This window comes from Leuciscus leuciscus, assembly GCF_965113295.1.
Source record: "Leuciscus leuciscus genome assembly, chromosome: 18".
In the NCBI taxonomy this organism is placed as follows: domain Eukaryota; kingdom Metazoa; phylum Chordata; class Actinopteri; order Cypriniformes; family Leuciscidae; genus Leuciscus; species Leuciscus leuciscus.
The window spans coordinates 1,188,816-1,212,655 of NC_138742.1; the positions used below are offsets into that span (position 1 = coordinate 1,188,816).

General features: G+C 39.0%; 1 protein-coding gene and 2 long non-coding RNA genes across 4 annotated transcripts in view; 1 reads left to right on the plus strand and 2 right to left on the minus strand.

Annotated features, from left to right (window-relative positions):
• Positions 1-1,476: 1,476 nt before the first annotated feature.
• Positions 1,477-23,840, minus strand: part of LOC309481125 (C-type mannose receptor 2-like) — a 35,563-nt gene continuing 13,199 nt past the window's right edge. Inside the window, exons 1-5 of one of the 2 annotated variants that reach the window (XM_082145953.1) lie at positions 10,544-10,763; positions 9,832-9,870; positions 4,176-4,568; positions 3,599-3,946; positions 1,477-2,229 (exon numbers count right to left, since the gene is read on the minus strand). In XM_082145953.1, coding sequence (XP_082002079.1) covers positions 1,874-2,229; positions 3,599-3,946; positions 4,176-4,568; positions 9,832-9,868 — 1,134 coding nt within the window. In that variant the 5' untranslated portion in view covers positions 9,869-9,870; positions 10,544-10,763 and the 3' untranslated portion in view covers positions 1,477-1,873. Of the gene's footprint in view, positions 2,230-3,598; positions 3,947-4,175; positions 4,569-9,831; positions 9,871-10,543; positions 10,764-23,840 lie in introns of those variants that run through there. The other variant, XM_082145954.1, reaches the window with a different exon arrangement.
• On the plus strand, positions 11,304-11,950 carry LOC309481178. Its single transcript, XR_014199936.1, has 3 exons — positions 11,304-11,342; positions 11,510-11,546; positions 11,598-11,950. It is a non-coding gene; the product is annotated as an uncharacterized lncRNA (long non-coding RNA).
• On the minus strand, positions 19,752-22,470 carry LOC309481158. The gene is made up of 2 exons (XR_014199916.1): positions 22,065-22,470; positions 19,752-20,231 (listed from the first exon to the last, which is right to left on the minus strand). It is a non-coding gene; the product is annotated as an uncharacterized lncRNA (long non-coding RNA).

The following is a 23,840-nucleotide window of genomic DNA, read 5'->3' on the forward strand; positions in this document are numbered from 1 at the left end:
AAACAGTCCCACAAGATCCAGTGGTATATTTAACTGTGGGCATGGGGTACCTTTTCAGCCCTGTTTGCACCAAAGCCCTCTGGTGGGTTTGCTGCCAAAAAAAGCTATTTTTTTAGTTTCATCTGACCACTGAATCCCTTTTGAAATTCAAGTCGTGTCTCACAACTGAATATGCTGGAGCTTGTTTTTTGATGAGTGGGAGACTTTTTCTTGAGACCCTGCCAAACAACGTGGTGATGTAGGGGCTGTCTGATCATTTTAAGGCTTTCTGACCCCAAGACTCACTAATCTCTGTGATCATTGGACAGTCTTTGGCAACTCAAACTCTTGCATTAAGACGATATAGACACACGTCCTCTTCCTGGCAGATTCGTAAGATCTTTAGTTGATTAGAACTTCTTAATTTTTGCCCTGATGATGGAAATGGGGATTTTCAATGCTTCAGCTGTTTTCTTACAGCCACTCACTATTTTGTGAAGCTCAACAATCTTTTTCTGCACATCAGAACTATATTCTTTGGTTTTACTCATTGTGATGTTTTGGAGAAAAGCATTTATTTCATAATGTGGAACACCCCCCCACCACCACCACTACTTTCAATTGTTTTACTTCAGTGTGCCAGGAAACTGTCATCTAACTCGTACCGCACCGTTTGACGCAGACCTACGAAAGGGGCATCCCATCGTGGTGCTGAGACCTGTTCACTAATATACATCTATTATTCTAGACCTATACATCATGTGGAAAAGCAGTGTATGAAAGTCATTTTACAGTATAATAGCAGCTACTAGTGAAACCTCATGTTTGTTAAATAGGGCTTGGCAAACCATTTAATGTTGCATTTCTGCCACCTACTGGATGGAGAGTGAAGTGAAGATCTAAAATCATCATAAAATCAATAATTTATTTATAAAGCACTGTACATAAAAACTGCACCAAACTGTTGTTAATTCCCCAACAATAAAGTATTTGTTTATTATATACAAATTTTGCCAAATGTTCATGATAAAAAATGTTAAACAACAGACATTATTTATCCAGGGATGCAAAATACTACTGACCTTGAATTTCTCAGATTTTAATGTCATTTGCGTTTTTTTGTCACAGTGTAATTCCTGATTGTGTGTGATGAGCATTAACATAGCAGTTTTCAGCATATCAGACATAAGATAAGAGTGAACGTTTGTATATTGTGCTTTCCTTCAGTAATTTCACTTGTCTAAGAGCATTGTGGGCTGATTTTATGGTAGGCTATAGCTCAACTTACTGATACTAAACTGTCCCATATGGAAAGGAGCAGAGTAAACATTCAACAAAATTTGATTTGCTTTGAACACCATGAAAAGACCAATTATTACATATTACATAAACAAGAATGTACATAAACACTTTCAGTCACTTTCACCTTCATTGTGAGCTCATTCAAGCTTTAGATGAAATACAATATCAAATCAATTGTCATCTGTGCACAAATGATGCTTTTCTCATGTAATTTTTTATTATTTCTTAAGTGTCCAAATACTTTTTGATGCCACTGTAAACATTTGTAGATCACACTTTTAAGTAAACACATTTTAACCTTCACCAGTTTATTTAACTAAAGTTCTTTAGAAGTCCAAATATTCCATGATATATTTTAATCCATATGAGGTCATTACATTTATCTATTTACATTAGCAGATTCAGTTCATTCAAAGCGACTAAACAAATCACATCCAATTTTAAAAAACAATAAAGCAAAATGAAAGAAAACACCGTAAATGTTTGAATCCACCACCACATGAATTGATCTCAGAAAAGTGAAGGTTATATAGACTTTAAAATGAAGTTAATTTGGCTTGATTGAATCTTCATAAACCATTACTCGAATCTCTCACTTGGTGCAGATGAAGTTGTTTGTCTCAGTTTCAGGAAGGCTGATCCAGCGCTGGCTGCTGGTGTGAATGGCTCCGGATTTCACTGTCGTAATGCAGTCCTCCTCCCCGGTGCCGTTACCCGGAGCCCACTGCTCATAGCACAGGGTCTGACCGCTGACCCAGAACCAGAGGCCGAGCACGCAGGAGTGACGGAGACCCAGCCACACGTGAGCGGTGGAGGCCATCGAGGTCACGTTCTTCAGCCGAAGCTGGATCTCCTCAGAGTCCACCGACACCAGGTCCATGTCTTCATCTCTGCAGTATCTCAGAGCTCCTGTCCACGTCAGATTCTGTCTGATCAGAACCAGTTTATCTGCAACACAAACAGATCAAGAAACAAAAACGGTCACTATTCACTGCGACTTTTGCTTATATATACTCATATTTAATGCTTATTACTAGTTAGAAAGGTAGTTGTTAAGTTTAGGAATTGGGTGGATCAGGGGATGTCAAGTCAAGTCATCTTTATTTATAAAGCGCTTTTTACAACACAGACTGTTTCAAATCAGCTTTACGGTGATAACAGGAAAATTATGCAACAAAGTTTAACTCCAGAAGAAAATAGCGTTACAGTCCAGCTTAAGTAAGCTCAGTGATGATTCATTTTTGTTGTAAAACAAGAAAAAAAAAGAATTTTATTTTTTATTATTCATTTAGTTAATTTATATATATATATAGCCACTCTGGAGAAAACCGTGTAGTCAAGGGATGTAGAATATGGTCATGCAGAATAAGGCATTAATATGTGCTAATAAACAGTGAATATGCTAGTAATATGCATGATCATAAGCTGCTAGTTTATAGTGAGAATTAGACCCTAAACTAAAGTGTTGCCACAAAAACATTAAATATTTTTAGTTAAACAACCATCCTCCCAGAAATGTAAATTCTGTCATCGTTTACTTGCACTCGTGTCGTTCCATACCCATAAGACTTTCGTTCATCTTCAAAATGCAAATTAATATACTTGAATGAAACCTGGCGCCGGTTGCATAAACAGCCATTATGTTAAGACAGTGTCTTAAGTTTTAGTGTGACCCACTAGCAGTTCGGCAGGGGCAGCCAGTCTGACTTTTCGGTTTCAAATTAGGCCAATCTATGTTTTTATGAAACTGAAGAAAAATATGTGATGTCTAACTTGTAAGACTAGCCTCAGTGGTTTACGCAGCCAGTCCCTGAGATGTTTCTGTCCCTCCACTGGAAATTCAGGCAACAAAACCTTACATGATCCAGAACGGTCATTACAGCGTCATAACACTAATCCATACGAGTCGAGCGGTTTAATCCAGATTCAGTTTAGGCTCTTATTAAAATTTAAAAATGATTGTCCCAAATAGAGCACAACACATTTAGTAAATACTAATGCTTGTGTGCGTCACACGCTAGAACAAACCTGATTGGTTCTTTTGCATCATGTGATGCACGTTGGAGCTTCTGTTTATATGTGAATGAAAGCATAAATGATAGTGTGATCATCATATAATGTGATCATATCTCTTCATACTCCACTCGATTCATATGGATTTGTTTGAAACTATCCACTATAATTAATAAGCTGGTCAGAAATGTGTGATTAGTGTTGGGTTAAAGCTGTAGTGCACTCATTCTCTGATTAGAGTTTCTGTTTCACATGTAGAGTTGCCTTTGTTCAGATGATTGTGTGTGTGAGAGCGTCTACTTACCGTCATAACACACAAAGGGATAAGATCCTGTACAAGGATCATCCACCCATCGTCCTTGGTAGTGTTTGATGTCAATCGAGGTGCAGATATTATCTTTTCCAGAGTTGGTGTCGGGTTCACCAGCTACCCAGTGTGTGAATGTGGAGGTGCTGTTATCTGACCAAACCCAGAGTCTGTTCAGACCGATCCAGGCCGATTGATCAGTTGAAGTTGGGTTGATGTTCTTAATCTCATTATTCTCACTATGATTCCTCACACTGGCCAGATCTCTGTGATACTGTCTACAATAACTCTGAGCTTCAGTCCAATTCTTCTGCTCCTGTACACCGATTAATCCTTTACTGCTGGCTTTAAAAGAGAAGGAGATTTGTCTAATATTGTGAAATGTAAGAGAAATTAAATACATAAAACACAAGACAAAGAAACAAGAACATAAGGACAAAAAGACAAATTCACTAAATGCAATTATGGTTCATCATTCAAAACTAAAAGTGTTTTTATTATTATTGTACATGAAAATACTCAATTTGGTCTTTTAACACATTTCAGTGTGTTGTGATCTTACAGCTGAACTCACCATTATAGCAGATGAATTGCATTTTAGTATTACAGTTTACATCATGCCATTGTCCATCAGCCTTCATCATAAAAGCACAGTCTCCATCTCCTTCTGGTTGTGCTGGTGTTGCTGGTGCCCAGTTCCTGTACTGAGACTCGTTTGCTGTGTAGAACGTGGGGTCATTCAGAGACCATATCCATGTGTTTGTGCTCCTCAGCCCAATCCAGACATGGTCAGCATTAGAGTTCACACTCCTTATGACTCGCTCTGTGTCGTCCTGATCTTGTGTGTCGGTGATTGTGGCCAGATCTGTGTATTTCTCTCTGCAGTGTTCCTGAGCCTCCGTCCAGATCATGTTCTGATTCACAAAGTGATACTGACGCAAAGCGCCTGCAGACAAACTGACCACGGCTGAGAAGAGAGAATTCACACAGATCTCACATCTCACATCTCACCTTCTGATCGATGACAGACATTAAAGGAAATAAAATAATGACAAATGTTTTTGAAACAAAGCGTGTTGAATTGCACTACTTGAAGAAGATATGCATTGCATTAGCCTAACCCTGCTTGCATTTGAATGAATTGTTATTTTTAGGGCTTGCATTTTTGTGGGCTGAAATTCAACACGTTGTATATATAAGCTGTGAATATTTCACACACGTTTTCACTATTAAAAATTCAATAATCCATATTCACCTTTCAGATTTCCCTTCCAAAATGTTCATTCTGTATAAAAATACAACCTATAATATTCAACAGGCATCAGTCCATTTTATTTCACTTTACAAATTCGCTTCCATAAATTCAGTGGTTCAAATTCGACAGAAAATTCAACATTTGACATCCGGGAACGACAGGAATATCAGTAGATTGCCAAAGTGTACCAATTTCGTATGTAACTTTAGAGACAGTCCCTAAATGTGCGAACATGCAGTGTCAAGCCAACTTATGCCAGTACTTCACCGGGAATCACTTAGCGTCAAACTTTGCGCATTACGTTCATATTCTGGTCCATCTGTACGCCTGTAGCCTACATCCCCATAAGGTTTGGGTTTGGTCTTTTATATCACTGTATTAGTCCATTAAGCGATGTTAAGTGTCCTGAGTTCTGCAGCAGCGCCGCCATATAAAGTTAAGAAAACTAAACAACCGAGAGAAATATATATCTACTACCTCAGATTTAACGTTTGTTCTGTACGTCAGCATCGGGGAATAACATTATAATCTCGTTCACGGTAGAGGAAGCTGCTTACAATGTGCAGAACTAACTCTGAAGACTTAAATACTGGCCCTGATCATCATCACAAATACTGACGGCTTGCTCCATTTCTGTTAATCTGTTTTTATGAATGAATGAGTCTCACCCGTTGCTTGATAGTTTTCTTCGTCAACAGCCGCTTGCGCCCCCTGCTGGTGAGGCGACTAACAGCTATGAAGATTATCAATCGCCAATCTACTGATATTCCTGCCGTTCCCGGATGTCAAATGTTGAATTTTCTGTCGAATTTGAACCACTGAATTTATGGAAGCGAATTTGTAAAGCGAAATAAAATGGACTGAAAATTGCCGGTTGAATATTATAGGTTTGGAACATTTTGGAAGGGAAATCTGAAAGGTGAATATGGATTATTGAATTTTTAATAGTGAAAACGTGTGTGAAATATTTTGAATTGAAATATTCACAGCTGAAATATACAACCGTGTTGAATTTCAGCCCATAAAAATGAAAACAGGTTTGGGCTAATGCAATGCATATATATACTTTATTTTTAATTTTTTATATTCAATGCAATTCAACAAGCTTTTTTGTTTCAAAAACATTTGTCATTATTTTACTTCCATAGACATTATCTTTCTCATTACTGGGAAATATTTGCCACCTATAATTGATTCCTGGGAAACTTTTTACCTTTGTAAGTGCAGTTTTTTCTAAGCTTATTAAATGTATGCGTCATCTTTCTTGTCAAATTCTTGAATTTAAATTTATGAATTTGTTTAAAAAAATATTTAAATAATAAGTTAAATTGAATCAATAAAATAAAATCCAGATCTTGGCACTGCAGAAGCTGCACCTGAAGTGGCCTTTAGATTAATTCACAGACTTTAATGCAACAGAGATTTACACTGCAATTACAATCGCATAAATAATGTTATGAGATGTTTTAAATATAACATTTTAAATATAGAAATATGAAATGATGTGAAAGATGAAATGATACTTTTAAATATGAAACTAAAGCCGCCAGTAGGTGGCAGCAAGTCTTAAAGAGTGAGTGAGTGATTCAGGAGCAAAGCAAGCGACTGTGGCCCTGAAACCCTACTGTAAATGTGACATTTCACAAGGATCAGCATTCTCCCTTAAAACTCATCAGGCAGACCAAACCGTGAGTCATAGAGACTTGAAACTTTGAGGGTTGGTAGTTCTCACACCGTCTACAGCGTCACCAAGACTCGCCCCGATCGGGGTGATTGGGGGCGCTACAGCGGACAAAAGTGCAATATCGCTCACTAAACCATTAGGCGTAGGCTCAAGTGTCTTATATCGTTAGAATACTTGACTCAAGACAGACAAAATGCATTCAATTGTTGCCCTGGGTATTTGGGGTATTTGGGATTTTTTGAAAAAACTAATTTTGCGAACTAGTCCTATAGGTTTTTGGCCCGATCGGAACCAAACCAGTGCAGCAAGATCCTCTGGAGTCTGATTATCAATAATTATCAAAAAGAAAAAGTTGAAATTTCAGTTCACGGTCTCTAAGGGCCACCAAAACTTTTGAAGTAGGAGGAGCCACTTTTACTAAGATGGCTATAACTCATGATCAGAATGAGATATTTTCACATATGTAAGAGCTCATTCTGCGGGTTCACGCGGCGACTGGCCACTTGGTGGCGCTATAACATGAATAAAAAACATAATAATGGCTATAACTGCGCAACCCTAAGTCTTATTGACTTGAAAATTGGCATGCAGTGTCTTTGTCCAAGGCTGCCTTCGAGGACATTCACGTATCTCGAAAAACACGGCCGCCGGCGGCTAATGAAGTTCGAGCAGCTATCAGACAAGGTTAACGGAAGCCCAGCGATATTTGATGTTTGGGCCTGTTTGACTCAATCACCAATCATCATTGGCATCAGTCCCAGGATGTGTTTGCGTTCACACAGAAGGCACTCTAGCAATTTTACAGCAGTTTCCCGGGATCAACGTGCGGTGTGAAAGGGGCTTAGGTGAGCACATGCGGCACGTGATTCTAAAGAAGCTTGTAAACTTTAATGGACATCGGGCCACAGCTGGAGCTTTAACTGTTATAAAGGTGAAAAATGCTATATATTTCCCAAGCGACAACCTCCCCGTCTCTCTCTTGAAACCAACACGGAAGTGAGTTAAACTGCAATTCATTGACTGGCCGCTTGAGGCTGGCTGCAGAAGTGAGTCAGATCTGTATCTCCCCCATGTTAAAATGACCAACTTTACAGCAGAAAAAAACATGTTTACAGCCTGGATCTCTATGTGGCTTTGGTCTATACAGCTAATTTTGCCCTTCATAACAACTGTGAGGGGGGTGAATTTTTTTATAACTCATCCGTTTAGTTGATTAATATTTAAAGTTCTGCATAATTAAGGGTGTGGCCACTTGAGTGACAGATGGATTCCCGCTGATGTCATTGCTAGCTGTTTGTCTGCTGTTACTAGCCGTCACTTCACCTCAGCATATGTTAGCTGCTGAACTTGCCATCTCTGCAGTGTTTGTGCTTTTTTCCAGGATTATTTCACACAATTTAATACACCCATTACTTCGCCCACGGCTTAGGATTCTGTCGTTGTCGTCGAGTATCGTTCGAGAGAACAACCAGCACTGTATTTCAGTTGTTTTCCTCTGTGAACATGCACTAATGGATGTCTGACAATTTCGTTGCTTTTTGGAGTTTTCAGAATTACAAACGTCAATAAAGGCTCGTTCGTTCTGCTCTCACGGAACAGATAGATTATGATATGCTTATGTACCGTCAGATGAAATCCTGCAGGCGTCGGCGCTTTCTCCGTCCGTGCAATAAATGCACATCCTTACATGAGCACGGATTTTCTAGCGCATTTACTTGAACTTCATAGGCAATATATCTATGGTTTAACCCATTTGAGAGGCGGCCAAAATCAGAATTTAAAATGAACTGAATAAGCTCTCTACGAACTTGAGCGATGCCGCGCTGACGGACCATAGACTATAAAAAGAGAGTGACTGACATGTAACGTTAAGCACATAAATCACTGTCACACACACTCTCTCTGAGTAATATTAAGTTACATTTCAACTAGCAGAATAGTACAGAATCATAGCAAGGCTCCTCAGCTCCACTCACGCCCCGCCTCTTTGCCTATTTTCTGTTATCCGGGAGTGACGCAAGGCCAAGATGGCGACGGCCGGCTCCACCTACTTTAGGCTTCAAAAATGCTCTTCAGAAACCTACGGGTGACGTCACGGACACTACGTCCATATTTTTTTACAGTCTATGATATTTCCTATGAAAAATTACATTTAAATGACTGAAAAATGGTCTGCTCTACGTAGAACTTCACAAAATTAGGTGTGCATATGTGCAATATGATTCTAAAGAAGCATGCAAACTTTTATGGAGATCAGACAGTAGGTGGCACTATAACTGTTAAAAACTTTAAAAAACATAATTCCTATGGTAAATTGCCTGTATTTGCTGTAAATGGTCTTTTCCATCTATAATCTAAGTGGTTACATGCTTGATAAATGAAACACAATACCTTTTTATGCAAGTGCTTATAGGCCTTAAATATTTGCTGCTCACAGCTATATTTCTAATTGAATTTAATTTGAATGTCAGAATTTGACATAATAGGTGATGCATACATCTAATACATTTAGGGGAAAAAATGCCCTTTATATAAAAAAGTTAATTTCTGTCACTTCTGTGAACTGACCACCGCAGGGAATATGAATAATATGAATGTGTTTGTGAGTCAGCTGTGCACAACAGGCCAAAACCAGCCACAATACCAGCACAAAAACACTCAGCAACACATCATCTCATTATTCTAATCAACAATAATTATATATGTGTGAATATTGCACACCCCTAATGTACAGTATTATTTTTTATTTCTTCAGGTCTTAAAAAGTCTTAAATATCTTAAGTTTAATATTTTAAAGTTTGACTTTTAAAAAACAAAAAATGTGTAGCAGCCGTGGAGGCACAAAGGCGGCTTTATTTCAAACTATTTTTATTAGCAAAAAAAAAAGAAGAATATAAAAAGGATATAAAATCCCTTTATATGAACTATTTATTGAACTATTGAATAAAATCAACATCACATTTGCAATCGTTCTGATATTCTGTTTTGCTCGTGTGATGTTGCTCACTATAAATATTACAAACAAGAACTCAATCAGGGGCATTTCTGTGCCCATATCTCGAAGTTTGGTGGCATTTTTATTATTTTGGTGTTTTTGCCCCAAACTCCTCTTCATTTCTGCCCCGCTTCTGACAATCCAAATGTAGGCCTAATATTCTCATTTAATTTACCGGCACAGAAATAACAGCAGTTTGACCTGTTTCACCAAAACACAAAGTTCATTGAAGTGTCCGTCTCACACAACACTAGCGCACTAGAACTAGTGAAGCACTGCATGAAACACTCACTCACCGGAGAGCAGAAGAGACGTCAGTGTGATTCTCTCCATTCCTGAGGGAAAGACAGAAAACAGTCTCAATAAACCAGCTTCATTTGCTCTGAAGTGCAACAGCTGAAGTTCGTACAGGATCCAGAACTTCAGAGCATGTCATTCCTACTTGATCATTGCTGATTAGCTTCCGCATCAATTATAAACACACATGAAGCTCCTAAAGCTGATGTCAGTTCAGTCTTACAGTACAGTTTAATGCTGCACGTTTCCACTTTAAACCCTTCAGAATTAAACTCATAGACTTTGAGATCTGGAAGTGCAGTGCTGTTCTACTGTGTATTACTGTAAACGCTATTTTTATTGAAATTTTATTTGATGCTCTTATTTTTTTTTTTTTTTTTTTTTTTTTTGCAGTGATCCTACAGAAGAACCTTTTTTGGTTCCTCAAAGAGCCTTTCATTCATCAGTTCTTCAAAGAACCATGTTTTCTTAGTGTGTAAAACATTTTAAGAATCTAAAGAACTTTTTTCCGCTATAAAGAAGCTTTTTGTGCAATGGAAAAGATTATATGGATGTTAAAGATTCTTCATGGAACCATCAATGTCAATAAAGAAGCTTTAGTTTCGAGTAAATAATACAACCGAGCATAATTTCATACAAAACACAGCTAAATCAATCCTATTGTAATCAGTGTAAAGTTAAAACAACAGTAACTGTCTTAAACTCTCTTACCTGTCGATGTTGTGATTTCTGTGTGTGTGTGTGTGTGTGTGTGTGTGTGTGTGTGTTTCTCTGTCAGGACAGACTGATATCATGATCATCTCTCCTTCTGCTCCTCCCAGCTCTGGTTTTCCTGGAGGGAAAAACTCCCTTCTGTGGTTTATTTGTTTCCTCCTTTCTTGCCCAAAGGCGATTTAGTGTATGTAAATGTGTATATTCCATTAACTATAGTGTGTGTGAGAGAGAGAGAGAGAGAGTTTGTGTGTGTGTGAGAGAGAGAGAGAGAGAGAGAGAGAGAGAGAGAGTTTGTGTGTGTGTGAGAGAGAGAGAGAGAGAGAGTTTGTGTGTGTGTGAGAGAGAGAGAGAGAGAGAGAGAGAGAGAGTTTGTGTGTGTGTACCTACTTAACTATGTTTTGGGGATAAATTTGTACCCAGAAGTGACCAAAACCTGACAAAATTTCCAAAAACCTCTCTTTAGAGATGTACTTATTTGTAAATCTGGTACAAAATTAAAGTAATTAAAGGTTTTTTAAAAATGTAAATATGCAGAAAGTTGTGTGTGTTGGGTAGGTTTAGGGGTCAGGTTAGTGTGTGTGTGTGTGTGTGTGTGTGTGTGTGTGTGTGTGTGTGTGTGTGTGTGTGTGTGTGTGTGTGTGTGTGTGTGTGTTGGGTAGGTTTAGGGGTCGGGTTAGTGTGTGTGTGTGTGTGTGTGTGTGTGTGTGTGTGTGTGTGTGTTGGGTAGGTTTAGGGGTCGGGTTAGTGTGTGTGTTGGGTAGGTTTAGGGGCCGGGTTAGTGTGTGTGTGTGTGTGTGTGTGTGTGTGTTGGGTAGGTTTAGGGGTGGGGTTAGTGTGTGTGTGTGTGTGTGTGTGTGTGTGTGTTGGGTAGGTTTAGGGGTCGGGTTAGTGTGTGTGTGTGTGTGTGTGTGTGTGTGTGTGTTGGGTAGGTTTAGGGGTCGGGTTAGTGTGTGTGTTGGGTAGGTTTAGGGGCCGGGTTAGTGTGTGTGTGTGTGTGTGTGTGTGTGTGTTGGGTAGGTTTAGGGGTCGGGTTAGTGTGTGTGTTGGGTAGGTTTAGGGGCCGGGTTAGTGTGTGTGTGTGTGTGTGTGTGTGTGTGTGTTGGGTAGGTTTAGGGGTGGGGTTAGTGTGTGTGTGTGTGTGTGTGTGTGTGTGTGTGTGTGTGTGTGTGTGTGTGTGTGTGTGTGTGTGTGTTGGGTAGGTTTAGGGGTCGGGTTAGTGTGTGTGTGTGTGTGTGTGTGTGTGTGTGTTGGGTAGGTTTAGGGGTCGGGTTAGTGTGTGTGTGTGTGTGTGTGTGTGTGTGTGTGTGTGTGTGTGTGTTGGGTAGGTTTAGGGGTCGGGTTAGTGTGTGTGTGTGTGTGTGTGTTGGGTAGGTTTAGGGGTCGGGTTAGTGTGTGTGTGTGTGTGTGTGTTGGGTAGGTTTAGGGGTCTGGTTAATGTAAGGTGACGCAATATACAGTTTGTACAGTATAAAAAGTATTCTAGAGATGAAATGGATAATTATAGCCATTCAATGTTACACAATAATTGAAAACCATCTTTTTAAACATTTAATAGTCTTTAAAAACAAAATTTTTAATTAGAATGTATATTTCTGTATTGTGTTGTCTTTTTATATTAGTAAGTGGTGTTAAAAATTGCTCTGCACATATTAAGTCCCAGTCCGCCCCTGATTGTAATTATATTAAACTCAGTGTAATGTAGTTGTTTAATTTCACTTTCAGTCACTTTCACCTTCATTGTGAGCTCATTCCAGCCGCATCTAGTCTTTATGGGTCATCCTGATTCATTCTCCTCCCTCAGGGACCTGTGCATCATGTGTTTATCTCTGAAATCATGCATCTGTGCTACTAAACTCAAAGATCTTAAAGAACACTCAGTTTTGTATGTCAGAATACATGTTAAGCATGCGACAAAATAGATCAGATTCACACAAGATGACAATCAATGACAAATGAAATTTCTTCCAAAGCTTTATTTTCTCAGTAAGAAATGAGTATGAATCACAAACCGACACAAATCCACTACAGAAATCCAGCAAAGAAGAAAATCACTGACATTCAAAATCTATGTAAATACAGACTAGGGCTGGGTGTGCACTTCAATTTCTTAGCTTCAATTCCAATTTAAATGTCGATAAATTTAAATATATCAGGTTCGGTATCTTTTTATCAAGGGGAAACAATTCTCTTCTTTAAACTATACCTTTAATAAACATTAAGTAATTTGTATGCAAACATTTAAATTTGCACGGAAGTAGTTTTTATGATAATAAAGTTATAATAACTTTTTAATATTTTTGAAATGCAATCATTTTAACGGTGTCTGTCATAAAAACGTCTTAGGTTGTGAATGCAACCCGGTTCCCAGAGAAGGGGAATGAGACGCTGCGTCTGGTTGATGCTTTGGGGAACGCCCTCAGCGGTTCAGGAGGCGACTCGAACCTTCGCAGGATGTGCTTCTGAACCCTTGCCTCTCTGGACCTCCTCAGCACCGCTTCTGAACCCTTGCCTCTCTGGACCTCCTCAGCACCGCTTCTGAACCCCTGCCTCTCTGGACCTCCTCAGCACCGCTTCTGAACCCTTGCCTCTCTGGACCTCCTCAGCACCGCTTCTGAACCCTTGCCTCTCTGGACCTCCTCAGCACCGCTTCTGAACCCTTGCCTCTCTGGACCTCCTCAGCACCGCTTCTGAACCCTTGCCTCTCTGGACCTCCTCAGCACCGCTTCTGAACCCTTGCCTCTCTGGACCTCCTCAGCACCGCTTCTGAACCCCTGCCTCTCTGGACCTCCTCAGCACCGCTTCTGAACCCTTGCCTCTCTGGACCTCCTCAGCACCGCTTCTGAACCCTTGCCTCTCTGGACCTCCTCAGCACCGCTTCTGAACCCTTGCCTCTCTGGACCTCCTCAGCAACGCTTCTGAACCCTTGCCTCTCTGGACCTCCTCAGCACCGCTTCTGAACCCTTGCCTCTCTGGACCTCCTCAGCACCGCCTCAACAGAGGTAACGAAGAGTCCACAGGGCGTATTACAGAAACTTTCTATCTTAAGTCTAAAGTAAAGATCTGACAAGTTAATTTAGGATTTTTCACAAATTCGTATTACAGAAGCAAATCTTAAGTTTAATTAGGATTCTTATCCTATCTAATCTGTAGTTAGGAAATCTTCGGTAATCAAATCCCGCAACGACGCGCAAACAGCTGCTGTGAAGTAAAATGGAAAAACTCTAGAGATTAAAATGGAGAAACAAAATAAGTGGTGCTTTTCATTAAGTGCAGTTTTGATAAGCTTGGTAAACAAGGCAAAGACCAATCCTTCATTATTTCATAGGAGTCTGAAGTTTTGTCGTCAAAGTGCAGCACATCATTTGGGTGTTCAAGTCTTTCCACCATCAAACATCGCTATTCTTCATCTTGTATCATTAATAAATGTGAGGCCGTTCTCAGACAGGGCTATTATTATGTGTTTTTTACAGTTGGCTTTTAAATACTTCAGAAGTTATGACACCAGTGGGGTTGTCCTAACGTTAAGACAGTTTTTAGAATATTTTTGTGGAGTTAGGATGCTCCTGTAATACCCTTTTCATATCCGTAGTTAAGATAAGGTAATGCGCTTAAGAAATGACATTCTGTAATAGCTTTTGTCCTAAATGAGGTCCTAACTGAAATTGCCATGGTTACCAAACAGATAGGATTCTAAAGTTAGGATCTTTCTGTAATACGCTCCCTGAGCATCAAAGAGGAGAGTTTTCTCTTTCTCCTTGATCCCAGACAGATTTTGCCGCAGGATTCTCTCCATGACCACTATGGAATGAGCGATGGCAGTGTTTGTCTGCTTGGTGGTCCAGAGAGCCTAATCTGTAGTGCGGCGAAGTTCAGCGACCGCCTCAGGAGACAATCCCTGCCTCTGGTCCTAGACTTTGAGCAGGTCAGCTTGGTATCAACACCAGCCTGACCTGCTGCCGCCTATGGCCACGCTGCCGCCTATTGCCACGCGAGGTGGTCTGGCATAGCTTTGACAGCAAGACCCGAGCCCTCAATGAAGACACTTGCTCTGTGAGAGATATCTATCCAGCGTCTCTTTTACAGGGGCATCTTCACCTACTTCTGCGCACATAATCCCTCCACAATCAAATAATTTTAATGCTGAAAGGGAAGAGTGCGCTTCAAAAATGGGTTCTTCCAGGACCTCACCACCTCAGTGTGAAGGTCCGGAAGAAACTGAAGGCTCACAGGGAAGGGGTGATCACGACCCGCCAGGAATCGCTCGTCCAGTCGACCGCCAGCGACTTTCCGTTTATTTTAAGTCCAATTTATCCTGGCTGTGGCGTGGGCCATTGCATCAAGCAGCTCCCCGTATGCAGGGCTGACAGAAGGAGTGGACACAGTAATTTCTTCATTTTCTACACCAACTACATCTAGCTCCTCAGATGCCCATATGACCAAGTATGACCATATTAGCCGGTTCTGTCAACACTGCACTGGCTCCCTATTAAACATCGCATACATTTTTAAATATTGCTGACTACTTACAAAGCACTAAATGGTTTAGCTCCGCAGTACTTGAGCGAGCTCTTAACGCATTATAGTCCTTCACGTCTATCCTCCTGAGACCCGAGAGTTTGCCTGGTGTGCATTTTATAATTGTTCTTGCTATTTGGGATAAGTAGGACCTAATAAGTATAATAACTAAAATTTGTTTTTGCAGAAAATGATGTCCTCATGTGAGGACAGTGGGTCTATGATTTACCATATGATGTCCTCATGTGAGGACATAGTACTAGCAATCAAAAAACAAACTTAAATGGTTGTAATTCAAGAATGCTTTGGAATATAGACATATGGTTGGTATTGTTTTTAAGAAGACATTTGCCAGATTATTGTAGAAGTGAAATAAATTATGAAAGTGAAACAGAAAAAAAGTTATATAAGTTTGAGTTTATGAAAATATAGAATGTAAAAATATAATTATTTATATTTTATATAAAATATATATATTATAAAATATATTTTACTCTAAAACTGCTAGAAAATTAAAGCCAAAAATCTAAACAAGTTGTGTTCCAAATTTTAGGTTGATATCTCAAAAAATGAGCTTTCAGTGAGATTTTATTTGGGCGCAGTACCAGACTTTTTCACTAGATGGACAGCCAGCTTCCTTACTGACCATATAAGGGCGTCTCCATTTTCATATGTTTTGAGTGATCTGAACCATGTCTTTCCATAATTTCATACAATTTATGAAGTATACATCCTATTCAGAAATAGTATGGGTGTTTTGGCAGTATTTGATTTGATTTCAACCTCTAATAAACATAAAAAGAGCACATATGTGCGTTATAGCTCGCTGCCGCATCACAAATCGCGAATCCATAATATTTTTCTTTATATTCTAAACATTTTCAGACCTTTTTTTCTCATAACATTTAATTAGTGTTATCTTTTGAACTCTTGGCATGAAAACAAACTGAGGTTTCTACCAATCTTTCATGATTTTTCATGTTTATTTCTATTTCAAAATAAAGGCCTAAACACGCCTAATGAATATGAAATATTCTTGTTGCAAATTGATTTTATTTTTTTTTAAAACAGCCACCAAATATGAAAACTAGAGATTGTAAGCTTTCAAATGATATATAGTTTGTCAATATTACTTTAGGTTTTTACTAAGGTATTATTGTTCTAAATATATATGGGCAAACGTCCCACCAGCTAACCATATGTTAGAATAAATAACGTAATATAGTCCCAATGTCCTCAAACGAGTACTTCACATTTACTGATGTCCTAGAGTGCTACTATTACTAAAATATGTCAAATTTTAATCCCTGTATGATGATAGAGACAGTATTGTACATAAATACATTTGTTTCATTCATATAATTTGAATAGATTTTTTACCTGGGTCATTTTTCTTTCGGGAACTGGTGTAGAAGTGTTTTGCTGATATTCCAGCCATTTTCTTCTCACTGACATTGGTGTAATGTTGTGATATCACCACAAGATGGTGTGGGCAGTGTCCCTAAATGTGGCCAACATGTCTAAGATTTACAAATTTGACTATCATTGTGTCAAGAGGCAAAAATGTAATGTCCTCATATGAGGTCGCAGGGTCTCAGGAGGCTATTGCAATCTCAAAATTCCGGCCAGTTGATAATACCTAGAATATCTAAATCGACTGCTGGCGGTAGATCCTTCTATTTAGCACCAAAACTTTGGAACAGTCTTCCTAACTATAGCCGCTTTCCGACCAAGTAGTTACAGGAACTTAGTTCTAGGAACTGTCCACTTCTAAACAGTTCTAAGAACTACTCTCCCCCAAACTCGGTTTTGCTGTTTACGTTCGCACTGGCCAAGTGGCCATAGGAACTGGTAGGAGGGGTAAGGGAGTAACGCAAGCACGGCGACTTTTATTTTGACGGCACGACGGACCTTTATTTTGGCGGCGCTGAGAACGCCAGAGCAAACAATGCTCGCATTCTCTGTGTTTATTAGTTAGCGATCTGTCTAACAGTACTGTTTAACATGTTATTAGATAGAACTGGTATAGAAAGTAGACAGTATATGAAAAAAAGGTTATTAGCCTATGCCGTGTGGTTGATGTCCAGTGTTGCTAGCTGGACAGATAAACATAATCATGTTTGGCTTGGTCCCCTCAAAGTTGCGTTGGATTTTCTCTTCAGCATAAAGGTTTAGAGACCCATCTATCACTGTTTTCCATGTTTGTATAGTTCGTTTATGGAGTAAATATATAGGCTATAATCTGTGTGTTTACATTCTAGCTGTTTTAAAAATGGCGGGTGCTGGTGTTCCGCGTGCGTTCGGCCAATCAGCGAACACTAACATCACGGGTAGTTCCTATCCGATTGTTAAGTCTGACGTCACGCGTGACGTTTTGGGTCCCAAGCGGTCCAGAAATAACAACGGTGGAACCTGTAAATTTATTTACGATCACGTCCTTCTTAGTGAGGCACCCTTGGCGGTCAAAAAGGGTTTAAATTCCTTTAACACCAACAGAGTGGTTAGTGTAGCTCATCACTCAGGTGGCATAATTAAGGGTAGAGTCCTCAATGAAAAAGAAGATTTACGAGGTTGAAGTGAGTTAGCTCGGGACACGAGACACAGCACTGCGGCATTGTAAAAACACTCAATAATAACCAAAACACCAGCGAAAGCGGTAGGTAGGTAGAGAGGACCTGGACTTTGGACCCGGAAAGAGTATTGGTTACGTCACGACTTAACAACCGAATAGTGCTGGTAAGACCCTACTCTGAAGTAGGACCTAAATTGAGCCGCGTTTCCACCGCAGGAACTTTCCCCAGGAACTAGGAACTTTGGGCTGGTACTCGATGTGTTTACACCGCAGGAACCAGGGTCTAAATGAAGTTCCGGGTAAATATTTCCCCTTCCGATAGTCCCTGCTCACGAGGTAGTACTTTTTCAAAGTTCAGGAACTTTCAGGGGTGGGACTTGTGCGCTGCACAAGCTGATTGGTTGTGTTCACGCCGCATTTTGGTTGGATGATTCCACGCAGCATTTTATTTATTTTTAACCTCCCTTTTTAAAAAATCTATTGCGGTTCGTGTCGTGGCTTCATGCAGTAAGAGTTGTCTGTCTGCAAATATGGAATTTAATAAACAAAACTGGTGGACTGGCGACGAGTTTCAGGCTTTATTAAGGGTATTTGTGGAAGAGGAAACTTTCTGCGCGTTCGTCCCAGCCATCTCACGGTCAATGTCTGCAATAGCTGATAACATACAAATGTTATATCTAACGTTAGCATTACGAGCTTACTGAACACACTTTATCAGTGCTCGTCTCTTTTCTGCCACAGCTTTTATTATTAAGTCATTATGTTTACACATTGTCATCTATTGCAAGGCACTCCAAACCATGTTACAAATTTACTATAACAGGATTGAAATAGCGCTTTGAGGTTAGTAACAAACAACTATTTACAAGACTGTCACTATTTATGATTGATAGACGGGGTTCAGGCTTTTTTTTAAGCGTATTTGCGAAAGAGGAAATGTTTGCGCGTTCGTCCCAGGCATCTCACAATAACTGATAACATACGTTGTCTAATTTTATACGCATACGAGCTTTCTGAACACGCTTTAGTATCAGTGCTCGTCTATTTTGTTTTGTTAATTACCTCGTTAGTAAACCAATACATAACTGCAGCACAGTTTGAATCTCCTCCATACTTAAATGTGGCGCTCAAAACTGATTTCTGTCCGTCGCAGACTGGGAGGAGCAGTTGCGCGCAGTTTACCTTCCCGGTACTTTAGACCAGTGGTTCCCAATCCTGGTCCTGGGGACCCACAGCTCTGCACAGTTTGCATGTCTCCCTCATTTAACACACCTGATTCAGATCATCATCTCGTTAGGAAAGAGCTCTGAACTGAACTGGGTGTGTCAGATAAAGGAGACATACAAACTGTGCAGAGCTGTGGGTCCCCAGGACCAGGATTGGGAACCACTGCTTTAGACTGCGGAGTAAACGCAGAAAGCAACCGGTCTGGGGCAAAAAAAGTTCCTGGGAAAAAAGTTCCTGGGACAAATTGTTCCGGGTAATGTCGGTGGAAAAGCGGCTTTAGTTCCTCCAAATGGAGTTCCTAGAACTAAAATCGTTCCTAGTTCCTGCGGTGCGAACACGCCGACATCCGGGTACTTTAGCCAATAGTTCTAGGAACTGTGAAAAGGTTCCTCCGGTCGGAAAGCGGCTATTGTCCGGGAAGCAGACACACTCTGTCAGTTCAAAGCCAGATTAACCCTCTGGGGTCTGAGTGGTTTTTGGGGTCCTTGAGATGTTCTGACATTTCCCAGCAAACATTTGGACGTGTAATGACCGTTGAAAAGACGTCCGTTCGACACGTCCCGTCATGGTTGAAAAATAGTTCCAAAATGAAAGTTGAACCGACGTCTTTGACGTCATCTGGCCGTGAATTCCACGTCTCTTCAGCGCGTCCCTGGACGTCAGAATTAGTCTTCTTCTGGATGTTTATAAGGTGCGTTGCTGCCAAATGTAGGTGTATATATAAGCCTACAAATAAAATAAATCGCACCTATACTGGTTTTACACATCTGAACTTGACAAAGGTTCTAAAAAGGTCCAAAATCGGTCCGGTCAGACCTGGACGTCTATAGAACGGTTTTAACACGTGTACATCAACACATTATTTGTGGACTAAAGCAAACAAAAAGAATGTCGTAATGTAGCACAACATTTTATTGTGAATATTACACTTGAAATTGTCTCCCAGTTGTTAAACAGCCAGGATTAAAAGAAAGATACTAAAAATAGTTCAATGTGGTAAATTCTGTGGCAATGGCATTTCTCTAACAGTTTTACATTAAGGTTAAGCAGCCATGCAATCAAACTAGAATATAACAAAAGTACAGGAACAGTCAACACATTATACATTACAGTCTTTCTATAATATTCCATCACTGTGTCAGAGCCTTGGCAGTATTAACTTCCAGTTACTAGCAGTCTTGCATTACTGTTAAACAGCCATAAATAAAAGTTTTTAGAGTCTATGAAATTGGTTTATGGCTTTATGGTTTTGTTTATGGCTCATTTTTTATATCCACCACCCCCAACTCTTCTTGGAGTGTGCTTCAGGTGTTCTGCCATTGCTGCATCAATGTCTGAGTCTAGCATTTGGGCTCCTCATCTTCACAGCATCTGAGGGAAGAGAATATGGTTAAACAACAAACAAACAAAAAGGTTAATTTTGAGGTAAATGACATGAACTTAAAAAAAAAAAGCCCTCTTCAATACTGTGGTGCCCTTAAGAGAGACCCTTAACTAGGTATGCAACTGTGTAAATGTGAAAAGGACATTTCTGATAAAGACCGGTGGTCTTTTAAAGAATGTCCCCTGAATAGATACAAGTTAATAAAAATTACATTAATATTATACAAAGATTTTTTTTGAATGTCATAAGGCCAAAATTACATCATACAAAGGTGTAGCTTTGAATGGCTTCTTTTGACCACAACCCCTCATATTGAAATTTGCTATTAAGGCATTTTACATGATTCACACACACATTTTTCACCATAAATAGTATGCAGCAATACACTCAAACAATTAAAGGTAAAAACAGAATAACAAAATAATGTAAGTTAATATATTTTAAAAAGAGCATATATATATACAGTACCAGTCAAAAGTTTGGAAACATTACTATTTTTAATGTTTTTGAAAGAAGTCTCTTATGCTCATCAAGCCTGCAGTTAAAAAAACAAAAAAACAACAAAAAAAAACAGTAATATTATGAAATATTATTACAATTTAAAATAATGGTTCTCTTTTTTAATATACTTTAAAATGTAATTTATTTTTGTGATGCAAAGCTGAATTTTCATCAGCAAGTACTCCAGTCTTTGGTGTCTTATGATCCTTCAGAAATCATTCTAATATGATGATTTATGATCAATGTTGGAAACAGTTGTGCTGCTTAATATTTTTGTTATAACCTGTGATACTTTTTTCAGGATTATTTGATGAATAAAAAGTTAAAAAGAACTGTATTTATTTAGAATAGAAATCTTTTGTAACAATATACACTACCGTTCAAAAGTTTGGGAACAATAACTATTTTTTTTTTAAAGAAATTAGTACTTTAATTCAACAAGGATGCATTAAATTGATAAAAGGTGATGGTAACGATTTATATTTGTTAGAAATGTTTTTATTTGGAATAAATGCTGTTTTTATGAATAAATGCTGTTAACGTTTTACTCAATGAATCCTGAAAAAAGTATTCCAAAAAAATATATTAAACAGCACAACTGTTTCCATCATTGATAATAACTGAGTATCAAATCATCATATTAGAATGATTTCTGAAGGATCATAAGACACCAAAGACTGGAGTACTTGCTGATGAAAATTCAGCTTTGCATCACAAAAATAAATTACATTTTAAAATATATTAAAATAGAGAACCATTATTTTAAATTGTAATAATATTTCATAATATTACTGTTTTTTTTTTTAACTGCAGGCTTGATGAGCATAAGAGACTTCTTTCAAAAACATTAAAAATAGTAATGTTTCCAAACTTTTGACTGGTACTATATATATATATATATATATATATATATATATATATATATATATATATATATATATATATATATATATATATGTTTTCCTACAAGTTTAAATGATTTGTGGACTATTATTGGTCCGAACCAATAAACTGTCCGTGAAGCACAAACGAGTAGCGTAGTTTCGTTCCGCTTTCATTTTGTTTACCATTCGTTGCTGGGCAACGTTGCGGTCGCGCCAGCGCGACATATAACAAAATTTGGTCACACCAGCAGGAAAAATAGTCGCAAAATGTATAGAACCCTGCCTTTAACCCGATTAACTTTTAGCCTACTAGCTAATTTTATCCAAACTCAAACTACATCTCAGTTGACAATGTGTGAATCATTTATTTTGGTTCCTTCGAGTAAAACAAGTAAAACTCAATCACATTTATAAAATAACACAAAATGTACTTACCCAAAAGCAGATTTTTTGTAATTCGTCGACTTTCTGTAATTCTGCAACACACGTTGCGCCCTCAAGTCCTGCTCGCCTCGTGGTACGGTGGTTGTTCAAAAAGAAAACGCCCCAAATCGCGAGATAATACACTACATCCTATCGCAGGATTTTGCAATATCGCGAGATTTGTTACAACATCTCGGCAGCAGTTTTGACGTCAGTGTACGTCTTTTCAGAACCTCTTAAAAACTACTTGGGGCACTTAAATTAATTATTGTAGTGTTGACCAAGGTGTATGCATAATTGCTTTAGCATATTTCATCGGATTTCATAGAGGGTCATGATGGACTATAAATGCACGTGTAAAGGACGTCACCTAGTGGACGTCCACTTGCGACTGTTTTTGGCCAGGGACACGACGTACGTGCAGTCGGACCAATGTGTGCAATGCAGTATTAATCATGCAAGGATTAAGCATATATTTTTTTGCATATTTCAACACGGATTTCATAGAGGGTCATGATGGACTATAAACGCACGTGTAAAAGACGTCGCCAGGTGACGTCCTCTCACAACCGATACACAACTAGGGTAGATATTGAACTGCACGTAGCTAAAAGTCAAAATAACAACTATACATGCAACCCCAGATAACTGTAGACATGTACAAATGTATCTGAATGCATTTTTAGGAAATGTTCTGTGTTACATATTTTTACCGATTTATGCCGTCCTACCGCGACTATTTTTGGCCAGGGACACGACGTTGCCGTCGGACCAATGTTTGCTGGGTTGTGCTTTTTTCAGTTGCTTATAAACATATTAATGGCAAAGGTATAATTACACTCTATATAGCACAAACAGGGCTATCATAATATGTCAAGTCAAGTCAAGTCAAGTTTATTTGTATAGCGCTTTTCACAATACAGATTGCATCAAAGCAGCTTCACAGTATTAAATTAAAATAATACAACAAAGTTTGTTTCAAGAGGAATTTATTGATTGATAAAATTAAATTAAATATCCCCAAAATATCCCCAACTGAGCAAGCCAAAGGCAACAGTGGCAAGGAACCGAAAAACTCCATCAAGTGACCTAATGGTGTCCTAAAACTCCATCAGGTGCCTTAATGGAGAAAAAAAAAACCTTGGGAGAACCCAGGCTCAGTCGGGGGCCAGTTCTCCTCTGGCATTGGATAGAGGCCGGATTGTAGTTTGAACTGTAGGATTATATGAATGCCTGGCTGAAGAGATGCGACTTTAATCTAGTTTTAAACTGGGAGAGCGAGTCTGAGCAACGAACAGTATCAGGAAGACTATTCCAGAGTTTTGGAGCCAAATGTGAAAATGCTCTCCCTCCTTTGGTGGTTCTGGATATCCTAGGTATGACCAAAAGCCTTGAATTTAGTGATCTCAAAGAGCGCGATGGATTATAGGGCGATAGAAGATCCGTTAAATAGACTGGAGCTAAGCCGTTTAGGGCTTTATAAGTCAGTAGCAATACCTTGTAATTAATACGGAACTTTATAGGTAACCAATGCAGTGATGATAAAATCGGTGTTATATGATCATATTTTCTTGATCTCGTAAGAACTCTAGCGGCGGCATTTTGGACTAACTGTAGCTTGTTTATTGAGGATGCAGGACAACCAGCTAATAAAGCATTACAGTAATCCAGTCTCGAGGTCATGAATGCATGAACTAACTTTTCTGCATCAGAAACTGATAGCATATTACGTAGCTTAGCAATGTTTCTAAGGTGGAAAAAGGCTGTTTTTGTAACATAAGAAATATG